Raw genomic sequence first — 15,510 nt, 5'->3', positions numbered from 1 at the left:
CCTAGTGCCTCTGACTGCATTTGAGGCTCCACGGCCTCTGGACCTGAACCTCGCGGTCCGAAAGGACTGCAAGGAGGGCCCTGAATAATTTCTCCGCGGGGGTGGAGGGGCAGACGGCAAGTAAGTGGACTTTCCAGCAGTTGCCTGTGAAATCCACTTATTTAGTTCTTCACCAAATAGAGCCTCCCCGGTGAAAGGTAAGGCCTCTACACCCCTCTTAGACTCTGGGTCGGCCGCCCATTGTCGTAACCATAAGACTCTGCGGGCGGAAACAGACATAGTGTTTGTCTGAGCTGCCACTACTCCAATCTCTTTTAATGCTTTACATAAAAAATCTGCAGATTCCTGGATATGTCTCAAAAGAGTCAGCATATCCACTTGAGGGTTATCCTCTTGTAAATCAGCCTGAATTGCCTCAGCCCATTTGCTAATGGCCTTGGTTATCCAACAACCTGCAATAACTGGTCTCTGAGTTGCCCCAGATGCCACATAGATAGCCTTTAATGTGGTTTCCAACTTTCTATCTGCTGGGTCCTTTAAAGAGACTGCCCCAGGGACTGGGAGCACTATCTTTTTATGCTGCTTTCAGACCGCATAACTGGCTTTGACCCTGTATTTGGAAACGTTTCCAAAAACGGGTCTGCCAGATAAAACCCCTTTCACACCGCAGCACTTAAACGGTATATTACCGTTTAAGTGCCGATTTTTTGACACTGGCAGACCCGTTTTTGGAAACTTTCCAAATACAGGGTCAAAGCCAGTGCAGCCTTCAGCCCTCCCCTCCGTGCAGCTCCCCCCCCCCTCGCGTGTCGACCGAGAGCATGTCGACGCCCCCCGCGCATGTCGACGCCCCCCGCGCGTGTCGACGCCCCCCGCGCGTGTCGACGCCCCCCCCACCCCACCCCGCGTGTCGGCGCCCCCCCCCCCCCCTGTCGACTTACCCCGTGCCGGTACCTCCGTTGTGGACTGCAGCTCAGTATGCTCGGAAAGCACTTATGAAAAAAGTGTCTTCCAGAAAATGGCTGCCCCATAGGAAACCCTGTTTAAAAAAACTGTCTTCCGTATGGGGGGCAGCCATTTTCTGAAAGACACTTTTTTCATAAGTGCTTTCCGAGCATACTGAGCTGCAGTGCCGGGAACCACAACGGAGATACCGGCACGGGGTAAGTCGACGCGCGGGGGGGCCGTCGACACGCGCGGGGGGGCGTCGACACGCGCGCGGGGGGTGTCGACACGCGCGCGGGGGGGGCTCCAGTGCTGTGAATACTTAATGAGCGCTCATTAAGTATTCACTGTGCTGAATTTAGGACCCAGCTCATTGGCTGGGTCCTAAATACCGTTTCTGAGCCGATTTTTGCGCTAAAATACCGGTTCAGAAACGGGTAGGACCCTGCATTTTAACCGGTTAGAAAAAACGGCATTTTCTAACCGGTTAAGTGGGACTGGACCTTTCAGACCGCACACATTACCGTTTTAAAACGGTAAAAAAACGGCAATTTACCGTTTTAAAAGTGCGGTCTGAAAGGGGCATTAGAGAGCCTGGATACAGATGTATCCACTGCCGGTGGGGTCTCCCACAGCTTTCTATCCTCAGACGGGAAAGGAAAAATAGATAAGAACCTTTTAGGCACCTGAAATCTCTTTTCTGGGTGAGCCCAAGACTGTTGAAATTTCCTGTTAAGCTCTGTAGAGACAGGAAAGGTGGCAGAGGATTTTTCTTTTGTAGAGAAAAACATTAGTTCTGTCTGTTCCTCTTCCTTATCAGGGAGATTTAGGACCTCTCTTATTGCAAAGATGAGAGCATCCACCCCTTGAGAGTGAGATTCCTCAACTACCTCAGGAATCTCTACCTCATCATCTTCTAACTCCTCATCATCATCATCATCTGTACCCAGCAAAGCAGGCAAAGAACGCTTTTGAGGAAGAAGCTTAGGTGGTTTTTGAGCAGCAGGTGTAGCTCTAAGATCAGCCACAGACCTCTGTAAGTCATGTCTCTCCTGTCTAGCCACAGCTAATTCAGAAGAGATGGAAGACATCATTCCCTTAATAGAATCTAACCAAGCAGGTTCCTGGCTGCTAGTACCCTGCTCAGGTGAAATACAGTTATCACACACAAGAGACCCCTCCACTAAGGGGGTGAATTTTGCATGGCATGACTGACACACAGACTTCTTCCCTGCCATGCTGTCGGGTATATAATGCTTATATATATGTATATAAATATAACTATACCAACACCCGCAGAGCAACTGTAACTTCCCCAAGCAGTGAGAAGGGACAGAGAGGGAGAGCCAGCACACAAGCCCTTAGCTGGGCGTTAGTTAGGCACCCGGGCTAACAATAAACGCAGTTTGGTCCTATAGAGGACACAAGTGTGGCACTTAGTAGCACCCACGGACCCCCACAACCCCACTGTGTTACCAGTCTGTTGTACGGTCTCTGCTGCGTCCTCGCGGTGCTCTCAGCAAGCGGTAATGGCGCCGGCTGCTGCTGCTCTTTCGCGCTCTCCGGGAGGCTCCGCCCCCAACATGGCGCGTCTGTGTAAAATACACGCCGCCGCGGCCAGAAGAATCCCCTTAGCGGGAGACCTATTACCGCTGTACCGACACTCTGATGGGGCGGCGGGCTGAAGGTGTGCTCGTCAGTCCTTAATGACTGCGGTAACATCACCGTCCGGGTCAAACCCCGGCAGCAGGACACGGACCATTAACCCTGTAAGAGGTTGGTGCCGTGTCCCTCCATCAGGACAGCAGTAAGCACAGCTTGCTGCAAAATAAAATTAAAAATAAAAATAAGAAAAAACTTTGGAGCTCCAGAGTGTGCTACCGGCCCGTAGGGCACTTTTTTCTAAACTGGGCTGTGGGAGGGGGCATAGAGGGGAGGAGCCAGCACACAGGTTGTTAATTTTTATTAAAGTGCACCGGCTCCTTTGGACCCATCTATACCCCCCATTGTCTACCTGAACCCCAGTATACCCTAGGACGTTAGAGAAATTCTGGTCTTTTTCTTTGGCTTTCCCCTTATATATATCCTGGGAAAGCCTGGATGTGGATTTGAAATAAAGGAGAGGGGATTACCTTGCGGATGCTGACAGCAGCTGGAATTATATAATACGCTCTGATACCTCATCATATATTGTGAGTTTTCACCTATAGTTTTATCTTCCTATCATTAAAGAGATCTGCACAACGATCTGCCTCTCCCCTGGCAATTTGTCAGGTTATTTCTTAACAGATATTCTGGAGATTAGAGACCTGAGAAATGTATTTGGATTCCACCAAATAAAGGAACAGTATAATTATATTATTTATTACACATGGTGCCAACTGGTAACGCTGTAATCTGAACTGTTTTCACCTTTTCTGTAAGTGTTGGAGGCAGGACATGGGGAGGGTGTGGATTATTAGACAGCCAATAGGTCTACCCCCAAAAGGTAGATATGAAATAGGTCGACAGGTTCAAAAGGTGGACACGTATAAAGGTCATCATGCTTTCCACATTTTTAGTGTCAATGTTGACGTGGACCCCCAATTAGTGTAAAGGTGGCCATACACACGCAGATTTATCTTCAGATCTGGCTGGTTGGAACAAAAACATGGTTATAGATGAGAGCAAATGACAGTTGACCTTTTGCTTGGAAATGCTGGAAAACTGACAAACTGTCACTCATCCATAGCCATGTTTTTGTTCCAACCAGCCAGATCTGAAGATAAATCTTACAAGTGTATGGGCAGCTTAATGTATTCACTCACCATGCTTTCGGCACACTATTATATTCCCCCTCTATGCCGACATGGATGGTGAAGAACAAGCCGGTTTAGACAAAAAAAAATAAAAAATCATGAAAGACTCGTCAACCTTTTCATGTCCACATTTTGACACTGGTTATTTTGATTTTGTCGACCTGTTTCATGTTGACCATTTGACCATCGGCATATTGCATGTCGACCTTTTGGGGTAGACCTATTGACAGTCCATCAACCAGAAGCACTTGGAAATTGTCTGCGTAAAGAGACACCGAATCGCTCACATAGGAGGTTCTACTCCGACAGAGAAACCATGCAAGCTATGACAGTGCAACCCAGACGGCTTCTAGAGACACGCCAGGTGGTATTTTAGGTGCGTACGTGCGCTGACAGCGGCCGTCACTCCTTGCACGTCGGAGGTACGGATCTACCCCAGGAAAGGGCTTTGTAGCATCATTAGCATAAAAACCAATGGCAACTTGCGTCAGTGTCTTAGTGCAAAGTAGTAGACCAACCGTTTATCTAATCATCTCAGTGAATGTGGATTACTAACAAACGCTGGATTTATCATTTTGATTTTTTTTGCTCACTTAATAGCACCATCTTTGGTATTTAATACACATACTCCCAACACGCATCACACCAATGAAAAACTTCTGCTACCTACAGGAGCACCAGGGAGTGGATCATGAGGTAATTAGATCGAAATTAGCCTTTAATGTTTTTATTTAACAGTTATTTATATTAGGGCACACAGATATTCTGCAGCCTTTTACCAAGAACATTTGAACATTCACATCAGTCCCTGCCCCAGTGGAGCTTACAGTCTATATTCCCTATCACATGTACATGCACACACAGACATTCTAGGGTTAATTTTGTTGGAAGCCAATTAACCTACCAGTATATTTTTGGATCCTGGGAGGAAACCGGAGTACCCGGAGGAAACCCACGCAAGTACGGGCGAATATACAAACTCCGCACAGTTAGGACCATGGTGGGAATTGAACCCATGACCTCAATGCTGTGAGGAAGTAACCCAACAATCAGGACATTCCCTGTAGCATGTCCTGTATTCAGAGGCTGCAGCAGTCACACACACATACATCACAATGCTGGCCAATAAACCCATAAATAACAGCAGGGAGTCTCTCTGGGCAGATACAGAAACAGCATGCAGCACAAAGAAAAAGTTCTCTTTTACTGGCAACTTTATTTAAAATGAACTTGCATTCTTTTTGTTACCCCTTTCACTCTGTTATGGGGCACCTTATCCTGGAATCCCCCTATTTACATTGCTGGCTCAATAACGGCACAGTGGATTTGTATGCAGGCTGTAGATCAATAGATTATATAAGGCTATGCTTGCAGCAACAGACAAATCTGGGTGTACCCAACATTACAAGATAGGGCATCCTTGACCCCTATGGTTCATGTAAGGTGGAAGGAGGGGGTATTTCAAATCAAATGTGGAATTACACTTCATCTTTTGATAGATCATTGCCAAGTCCATATATTTACATTTATATCTACTGTTCAATTAAAAAGGTACAGGCACAAAACAGATGTGCAGACAGAGTTGGGAAAATTACTACAGAATGAAGCTAGAAGAGCTTCATCAGAGCTGGTGATAAAGTCCCGGTAAATTATGACACTGGTATAAGACAAGAGGGGACAGGAGGAGAACAGGCTGGAGGGGTGCAGCTCAAAAATGTTGCCTCTGCAGGCTCCTAGTGCTGAAAGGACAGCAGCAGACAGAGACACAAAGCGGAATGAGAAAATAAAATCATCAGTATAGAAACCAAACCAAAGCAAGCAAGCAGGAAGCAGAGGTGACGGAGGGCCCAGCTCATCCACAGCGCACATTCAGCACACACTGACACCATACTATCTGTCACCCATTCAACAAAGGACAGCGAGGAGGGAAAGTGACAGCCTGTCGGATCCCAGGGAGGGATATTTTAAGGTCAGCAGATTGGAGTGCTGGGTAATCACACAGGGGGAGGGTAACAGCTGAGAAGAGGGGGAGGGGGGTGACTTCAGAGATGGGGATAAACAACTAGGCACCCTAACAGAATCTGTCCCTCCTTGGCCAGAGGTGCTTTACTCGTGGACTGCAGTAAATACAGAAGGCAGAGGCCTTACTCATGGAATGAAAACTGCACATCGAAGCAATTATTTAAGCAACAATCTCAATCAAAGTTGCCCATTTTACCAGATTTCCAAGAATCAAAGTAGAAGACCTTATTCCCCAACTGGATGTTTTGTTTGCAGTGTAAAAGGTTTTTTCTGATGCATTATTATAATCATTGTTCAAACTATTAAGACATTAAACACATCACAGAGATCCACGGTTATCTCTCAGAGCATTCACATGGAGGGCTTAATCTGAGCTGTGCCCAGAAGTGCTGCAGCAGCATCTATGGACGGGGAAAGTGACCCACAAACTCCTTCCCTCGTGTACATCCAAGTGTCCGAATGCGCAAGGCATAAGGACGATCACTTTTTGTTCCATGCACACGCTGTAATACTGATTGGCAAATCCTTATACATTACTATTGTTTACACCAGCCCTATGATAGGCGCAGTGTCTCCCTTTGACCACGGCCTCCTGTGCATTAATGAACACTAGTGTTAGGATATTTATACATCCAGTAACTGACGAGGAACAACATAAAACTATGTTCCGGGGAAGACAAATCCCATACATACATACAGTCAGCATACATGATGTATTTCCCTGCTCACACATCTGGGGTTGTAAGCAAATATGTGCAATATTGGGGTTTTCACAACAGCAGGACCACCAAATACATCCACAGCCAAGGAAGAAAGGGCTCCCCGCAGTACATGGTAATCCAGTTTTTAGAAGGGAAGCCTCCAGCTAAGGGCATTACTATTCATTGCAATTATCAGCTGACTGGGCAGATAATGGGTCGCAACTGAGACGCTATTATTTATTTATTTATAACAGTTTGTTATATAGCGCACACATATTCTGCAGCGCTGTACAGAGAATATTTGAACACTCACATCAGTCCACTACACCATCCGTGCTGCTCCAATTAGTACTCTGTTCCATTGACAAAGCTACATTTTGTCTCTACTCACAAAAATACATGTTTATACATTTACAGTGGTGAACACAGGCAAAGTTCTAATCTTGTTTATTGTGCCAAGATCAGGGTACAACCTTGATGTTTCCTTTCACACCCCAAATACCAGCATACAAACGCTGTAGCCTTGGGATGATTGTATAAAGAAAGGCACACGCTTTAGGCAGACCTGGTGTTTAGATTTCCAGTATCAGTGTTTAAGCTGACTTTGGCCTCTACATCTTCAGTATTAGGGTGAATGCTCGGGTATTGTGGGTAACATTGCCAATAAGAAGGTACAGGCTCTAGCAATTGGTTGTTACATTCCCAGTATAAGGCTATGTTGTTGGGGTGTTACATTCAGGGCTGTGGAGTCTGAAGCTATTTTTGGTGGAGTCTGTAGAAACCAACCAACTCCAGCTAAAAATAAGGTACTCTTTACCTAGAAGGGCGCCCATCGCATGTACTAAAAAATCGCATGCGATGCGTCCGACGCGATGACCGCGATTTCCCATAGGGAACAATGTTAAATGTCCCAATTGACCCGATTTTCCTGTTCAATGTCCCAATTGACCCGATTTTCCATAGGGAACAATGTTAAATGGCCCACAGAGACCTTTTCATACCCCCACTATCCACGTCGGCGTGGGAGTTGAGAATAGAAAGTGTGGCGAGCACAGCGAGCCCGAAGCGTGGCGAGCCATGCGAGGGGACGCGGACACCTTCACAGGTATACGGGTCTCCTCGCGGGCTTCACAGCTGTCCGTGTGCGCTCGCCACACTTTCTATTCTCAACTCCACGCCAACGTGGATAGTGGGGGTATGAAAAGGTCGGAGGACGCGTACCGCCGCCGCTCGCCACGCTTCGGGTTGACGTTGATCGTGGGGTGGCATTAACAATTGGGGGGGGGGGCATTTCACACTTCAGGGTGCCTATTTGGCCTCTGTGGGCCATTTAACATTGTTCCCTATGGAAAACCGGGTCAATTGGGACATTTAACATTGTTCCCTATGGGAAATCGCGATTGACGCAATTTTTTCCCCCTAACGATGCCCACGATCAAAATCGTGGGCGCCCTTCTAGGTAAAAGAGTACCAAAAATAAAAACTTTACATTATGCATCCGAGTATTTTTATTATAATGCAGAAAGAAAAGTCAATAGTGTTGCTGAAAGTGAAATCAAACCAAGAAAGAAAAACCAGCACAGTAGTGGTTGTTCGGTTGAAAACAAGAGGTAAATATGTATAGTGCATGTTGGAGCGCAGGTACAGGTACAACCCCGATGATCCGGCAACCTTTGGTCCGGAAACTTCTTTAATCCGTACACATCGGGTGCCTGCCGGAAGTAAGTAATGTTTGCTTTTTAGACATAGTGGGTACTGTGGGAGGGCTTAGTAGTAGTTGCAAGGGCCGTGGGAGGGTTTAGAGAGGGAGTGGGAGGGTATTGGGATGCAGCGGGGGATCAAGTTGCGGGTGGTGGGGCCGTGCTTCGGGGAATGATAAGCGCTGCAGGAGGTGGAATGCCCTGTGAGCCGGAGACAAGCTGCGGGTGGTGTGGCGGAGGCGAGAGCCGGGCTGCGGGGATCGCGCTGCTGGGTCACGGTGCTTTAAAATAGTATCACTGATAATCCGGCAAATTCGGTAACCCGGCTCAGTGCTGGAACCGATTATGCCGGATAATCGGTGTTCAACCTGTACCTTATGTATTATGTTCTGTTTATCATCATTTTATATATTCATGATATAAGCAATGTTTTGCCAAAACCTGTAATTTATTATATGCAGGTAGCGGTTTTCATGTTCAGACATTTCTTTAAAACATAATTTTCAATAAATCAACCTAAGTGGCTGACGACTTACATAGTGGTGGTGCATATGCTGTGTGCCACCTTATTACTGCAATACATTTCTTCTAATACCTGAGGTACCAGGGTCAGCTAGTTGGGAGCTCCACTGTGGGTAAGAGGGTGAGCCGCTGGCATGCTATGGCCCGGGTAACAGGGTGAGCCGCTGGCATCTATACAATACCTCAAATAAAACCAATTTGTGTATTGTATGGTTTTGATGAAGTTGCATTTCATTTGACCAAAATATCCTTTAGGCAGCTTTAGCGCACATCTCTTTGGACTTTTCTTGTTTATGCTATACCCCGTGTAACAGGGGGAGACACTGGGGTGCCACCCCACGGGTAACAGCGGGAAATGCTGGGGTGCTATACCCAGGGTACAAGGGGTAGACATTGGGGTGCTATCCCCCAGGGTATGAAGGGGAGACACCAGGGTGCTATAACCAGGGTACGAGTAGTAGACATTGGGGTGCTATCCCCAGGGTATGAGGGGGAAGACACCGGGGTGCTATGACCATAGTACAAAGGGTAGACATTGGGGTGCTATCCCCAGGGTATGAGGTTGAGACATTGGGGTGCTATCCCTCGGGTATTTGGGGGAGACACCGGGGTACTATACTCAGGGTATGAGGTTGAGACAGTGGGGTGCTATCCCTCTGGTATTTGGGGGAGACACCGGGGTGCTATACCCAGGGTAGGAGGATCAGCTATCAGGGGGATGGATACTCGGTATCAGGGCTCCGGCCTCCGGGCGCCCCCTCACCGGAGCTCCCGGTGACAGGAGCCGGCCAGTGACAGCGGGGTCCCCGGGCGGCGGCTCTCCCTTACCCTCCACATCTGCGAGGTCCGTGTGCGGCGCCTCCTCCTCCTCAGCCCCCGAACCCGGAGCGCCCCGGGCCGCCTTTATCCGCTTCATGGCGCCGACTCACGGGCAGGACGAGCCTCCGTTGGGTTTGAACTCCCCTCTCTGCGCCGCCATTCGCGATCCCGCTCGCGTTGCTGGGCGAGAACATGACGTCACGGCAAACACAGCGCGGACTGCGTGCGCGGCCCTGAATGAGGAGAGACGGGAGCGAGCCGTGACGGGAACGTGGACAGGTGTCAGAGGCTGAGCTGTGGCTGGCTCCCGGCCCCATGCATCTTCAGTGTGGTGACGGTATCATGTGTCCTGTACCAGCGGCCCGGGGCTTCACTCTCAGCGGCCATTAGTTAAGGAGGGGCACTCTGGGGAAAACCATGGCAGGGGGCCCCCATAGTCTAATAATGATGTGTTCCCACCTATTACCTGTTACACTGGAGACAGACACCTTACTGATGAAGATATTTGCTCCTGCGGTACTTGTTTCCTAGCACGGCCACAACGATCATGATCGTGGTCATCGGGTGTAAAATCGCGGCCATCGCATGCACTAAAAAATCGGGTGCGATGGGCCAGACGCGATGCCCACGATTTCCCCATAGACAACAATGTTAAATGCCTCAATTTACCCGCGATGACCACGATTTCCCATAGGAAACAATGTGAAATGGCTCAATTTAACCAAATTATCATAGGAACAATGGTAAATGGCCCAAAAACACCCCTGAACATTGAAATGTCCCCCCAAAAGTAGTTTATGCCACCCCGCGATCAACTTGAACCCGAAGCGTGGCGAGCGGCGGTGGTACGCGTCCTCCGACCTTTTCATACCCCCACTATTCACGTCGGCGTGGAGTTGAGAATAGAATAGTGTGGCGAGCGCAGCGAGGGGACACGGATACCTGTGAAGCCCGCGAAGGGACGCGTTTACCTGTGAAGGTATCCGCGTCCGCTCGCCACACTATTCTATTCTCAACTCCACGCCGACGTGGATAGTGGGGGTATGAAAAGGTCGGAGGACGCGTACCGCTGCGCTCGCCACGCTTCGGGTTCACGTTGATCGCGGGGTGGCGTGAAATACTTTTGGGGGGACATGTCAATGTTCAGGGGTGTTTTTTGGGGTTTCTGGCCCATTTACCATTGTTCCCTATGATGATTTGGGTAAATTGACCCATTTAACATTGTTTCCTATGGGAAATCGCGGTCATCGCGGGTAAATTGAGGCATTTAACATTGTTCCCTATGGGAAAATCGCAGCCATCGCGGGTGGACCATTTAAGCATTTTTTGCCGCATACGACCCGACCGACGCGATTTTCACTGTTTTCAATGCATTTCAATGGAAAAATCGGGGGCATCGCGTCGCAGGCCACTAAAAATTACACCCGATGGCCGCGATTGTGGCCGTGCTAGGAAACAAGTACCGCTCCTGCATAGGAAACATGAGAATTCTAACTATTTGAAGCTACTTGTGATTGTCAAAGAAGCAATCAGCATTTTAGACAACAAGCAGATCTATGTAGTGTGCATCTGCAGGGGATTGGATGTGTGGCTGCACACTACATATATCTGCTGGTTGGCTACATAGACAATCAATAGGTCGACATGCAAATGGTCACCATTAACAAAAGGCATACTTTTGACAATGGTGACCTTTTGTATGTTGACCAAGCCTCAGCCCAGACACTGCTAATCCGATGGAGGTAATCTCAACAGGGGTGCAGTAAGCATACTTAAGGTGCCCATACACGGTCCGATGCGGCGGGTCCGTTTTGTACTTTGAGATGCACGCTCCCGCGGCATCTCATCGTACAGTACAAAAAGTATGAGCTGCACATACATTTTGTACTTGCTTTTCATCGCATCACATGCACAACGCATGCGATGCGTGCTATTTAAGCACAAAACGGACGCCAGCATTGGAGCGTGTATGGGCACCTTTACCTTGCCCTTCTACACTCCACCCCCCCTACAGCCCAACCCATGTATTCTGCTGCCTTATAGTGTGTACACACATGGCGATATGACTTCCGATGTTGCCGATATTGTGAACATCGGAAGCCATATCGCATGCTTCTTTTAGGGCTTGCGAGCCTGATGCGCGCTCCCGTGTGAACGCAAATCGGCAGTGAAATAGAGAGGGCAGCCAAGACTATATAGTGCAGATCTGCACTCTATAGTCTAAATTGTCTCTCTGCATGCATGCCGTGCGAAGCGAGTCCCGATACGATCTGACTCGCATCTAATGGCATATCCTGCCATAACTATATAAACCCTCCCTACAGCATAACCCCTGTATCCTGCTGCCTACTCTAATGGTGTGTACACATGTGAGATTCCCTTGCTATTTCACTTAAGATTCAAGTGCTATGCAATCTTTGCTATCTCTGTACTTTTAACAAACAATTCATACAATCAGCATTAGATTTGCGCTATATAGTCATTGCTGCCCTGTCTATATGGGTTTCGATTTGTGCTGTCATAGGAGCGCGCATCGGGATCGAAAGGTAAAAAACCTGTGCGATCTGCATGCTATTTTGACTATATAGTCAAAATCTAATGTCAAATCTCATCGTGTGTACATAGCATAATCCTCCCTCCAGTCTCACCCCTGTATCCCACTGCCTAATACGGCCTACACACATGCCGATATTAAGGCATTTTCTAAGCGATTCTGCTTAGTTTGGCAAAGTCGCTTAGAAAATGCCCTCACATCGGTGTGTGTGTGGGGACTATATCGGCAGCCGTGCGCGTCTTTATCGCTGGCCGAGATTGATGGACAGTGTCCATCAATCTCGGCATCGGCAGTGTTCTCCCACCGGAGAACACTGGCGCTGTTTGCTCGCTTAGCACACAGAGCTGACAGCTCGCTCTGTGTGTGGGCTGTCAACTCTGTGTGCTATGCGATAGCGGCGCAGCACAGCCCGACGCCCTACACACATCGCTATGTGTGTAGGGCCCATTACTCTAGGCAACTATATTGCTGAGAGATATTGCCAGTACACCGAGCAATATATTGCTGAGCGATTTTAAAGCTGTGTACACACAGGAAAAAAATAAAAATAAATAAAAATCGCTGGCAATATGGTCACTGAGCGACCATATTGCCAGTGATAAGTGTACCGTGTGTACACAGCTTAACCCTCCCACCCTACAGCCTCACCCCTGTATCTTGCTGCCTAACTATAACCCTCCCACCCTACAGCCTCACCCCCGTATCCCGCTGCCTAACTCTAACCCTCCCTCCCTACAGCCTCACCCTTGTATTCCGCTGCCTAAAGGTGTGTACACACGGGCATTTATCGCTGAGCGACCATATTGCCAGAGGTTGGCGTGTGCACCGGTGACCGGGTGCGCGCTCCCGTTTTAGCCCCCTTAGGATTGCTGGTCGCAGGAGCTTGCTCCTGCGACCAGCTGATTCCCTCTGCGGCTCTCCCCGCAGAGGTTCCCTTTCATCAGCGACCATCTCTGGTCGCTGATGAAAAGGAGACACTGAGCAATATATTGCTGAGCAATATATTCCCCCCCCCCCCCCCGTGTGTACACAGCTTACCTCTAACCCTCCCACCCTACCCTATATCCCGCTGTCTAATTCTAACCATCCCCCCTACAGCTTCACCCCTGTATCCCGCTGCCCAACTCAAACCCTCCCACCCTGCAGCCTCTAAGTCAATTACTAATGGTCGACAGTGACTAGGTCGACACTTAAAAGGTTGACACAAGCTTAAGGTCGACATAGGCAAGGTCAACATACATTTTTTTTTTAAAAAGGTGGTTTTGCCTACTTTACTATCTAAGTAGGCATGGAGTAGGGATTTAATAGTGTGCCCGAAGCATGGCGAGTGCAGCGAAACGGGGTCCATGTCTACATACGATCACAGACACCAAAATATCATGAAAAACTCATGTTTACCTTGCCTATATCGACCATAATCTAATGTTGACCTTTTGGTAGTGTCGATTTAAGGTATGTCAACCCTTTTTTCAGTGTCGACCTAGATATTGTCCTCTATCTACTATACCAGGCCTGTCCAAACTGTGGCCCTTCAGCTGTTGTGAAACTACACATCCCAGCATGCCCTGCCATAGTTTTAGCATTCCCTAATAGCAAAGCTGTGGTAAGGCATAATGGGACTTGTAGTTTCACAACAGCTGGAGAGCCAACGTTTGTACATGCCTGGTCTATACCATAACCATTTTGTGCTTGCCATTAGTTACCACTTGTGGCCATATTCAAAGCTGCACGGATCCCTCTGGTCTGTGCCGCTGTATTTTTTTATAGATCAAAAAAAAAAAGGCCGCCACACTTCTAAAAGTAGAACCCATGGCACACAATGGCCGCCACTAATCCCGCATGCAACTGCGACCGCCATTGACCATTCAAGTCCATGTGTGCGCAGAACGGGTTTTCTGGGCGGGTTTGTGCATGACTCCAAGTTCCCCCCTGAGCAGTGTGTGAGTGATGCAGGGCAAAGCTGGTCTAATTCTACAGAGTGGGGTATTGCCACAATAGGGATCGGCGCCATGTGGGGGGTATAATACTGCATCGGCTGCTATGCACATACACACAAGGTGAAGCTAGTGCCCGATTCAGATCTGCTCGCAGCCTAGCAAGCAGGTTAACGCCCCCCGCCACACAAATCCCTGTGGTTACTTACCATCAAATGATTTATTTTCCTCTGCCCAGAACTCACAGCCGGCACACGACCCTGGAGTCACTCAGCAGCTGCACAGATCGACGCAAACTTGGGCCGGGCTCTGACATCATCCACCCGCCCCAAGCAGGCGGGTGAACACCTGTGGCCCACCAACATTTCCGTTTTTGTGGGCATGCCCATGAAATGCTGGGGGTCCACCCAAGAACACCCCCTGCCATTGAAGGCGCTCACGGCCGGGGCCTGCATGTGCGCATTGGTGACAATGCACACGCACAGAGCCAAACCATCTGCGGATTCGGAAGGATCAGAAGCTTCTTTAGCAGGTGTGTAATGACGGTAACCCAAACCTTTGATACATTAACCCCCATGGTTAAAGGGATGCAGTCAATTTTCCGACAGTCAAAACCCAGACAACCATTGGACGATTGGCAAAATACAGACAAGGCCACAATGCTGACATGAAATATCGTCAGGTCAAAAATTCGTCATTACTTTTTTTCTATGTAACAGACTCATTCCTATTCCTACTCCACGATCCATGTGGGCACACAATTAGGATTATAACAGGGTCCCGAGTACAGTGAGGTACCGTGGCCGAAGCATGTCTGCATTTTGACCGTGTCGGCAACCCTAGTTAAAAACCATTACTGGCCATCCCTAAAATTTAATGAGCTCATTTAGAGTTCCAGCAGAGACTGGATAGAAATACAGCTTACAAACTACATAATAAACAAGAGGATGCAAGTAGCAAATGACTGTCTTCAGTTGGTAATCGACCATCGATGGTTACAAACCTCCATGCCAAAACTAGATATTCTGCCATTGATAGTGGAGAACTAATGGGTCTGCATCATCGATCACAGAACTCCGATGCCGGCCCAGATGGTCCCAGGACATGGCCCTGCCCATGAAGTCCCATGGGTCAGAGAGTGAAAGAGGATAACCATCGCTTGGTCTTCCATTACATAGTTAAGAGTCATCGATAGTCAGCTGCAGTTTTAGCATTGATGGCGAGGTCCCACTTGGCCATCTCTACTGTCACTATAGCGAAATGATTTTATAAAAGCCCTGCCCTCTTCACCTTGTTTCATTGGGAACATTACGGAGGTGGTTGTGCAACGGTTTACCGGGACAACAAAGGAGGAGTCATTTTGAGAAATAAGGGTGTGGCTTTATTTTGTGCCGTGTAGAAGGTATCAAATCCAGATGAGGGACCCAAACAGCCAAAAGCATTCTGGGAAATGTGCCGCAATTCACAAACCGGCAAAAAAAATTAAAAAAAATAATTCACCCATCTGTACAAAAC

The 15,510-nt window shown here is 48.3% G+C and overlaps 1 protein-coding gene across 2 annotated transcripts in view; it reads right to left on the bottom strand.

Annotated features, from left to right (window-relative positions):
• LIN9 (lin-9 DREAM MuvB core complex component) overlaps positions 1 to 9,710 on the bottom strand; it is a 31,917-nt gene extending 22,207 nt beyond the window's left edge. Inside the window, exon 1 of one of the 2 annotated variants that reach the window (XM_083175536.1) lies at positions 9,517 to 9,710. In XM_083175536.1, the coding sequence (XP_083031662.1) occupies positions 9,517 to 9,604 (88 nt within the window). In that variant the 5' untranslated portion in view covers positions 9,605 to 9,710. The remainder of the gene's footprint in view (positions 1 to 9,516) is intronic. The other variant, XM_083175535.1, reaches the window with a different exon arrangement.
• Positions 9,711 to 15,510: the final 5,800 nt, after the last annotated feature.

Source organism: Crinia signifera, chromosome 3 (genome assembly GCF_055691185.1).
Source record: "Crinia signifera chromosome 3, ASM5569118v1, whole genome shotgun sequence".
Classification (NCBI taxonomy): domain Eukaryota; kingdom Metazoa; phylum Chordata; class Amphibia; order Anura; family Myobatrachidae; genus Crinia; species Crinia signifera.
Note: the sequence above shows the minus strand (reverse complement) of the source record. Positions and strands in the feature narration are given on the sequence as shown.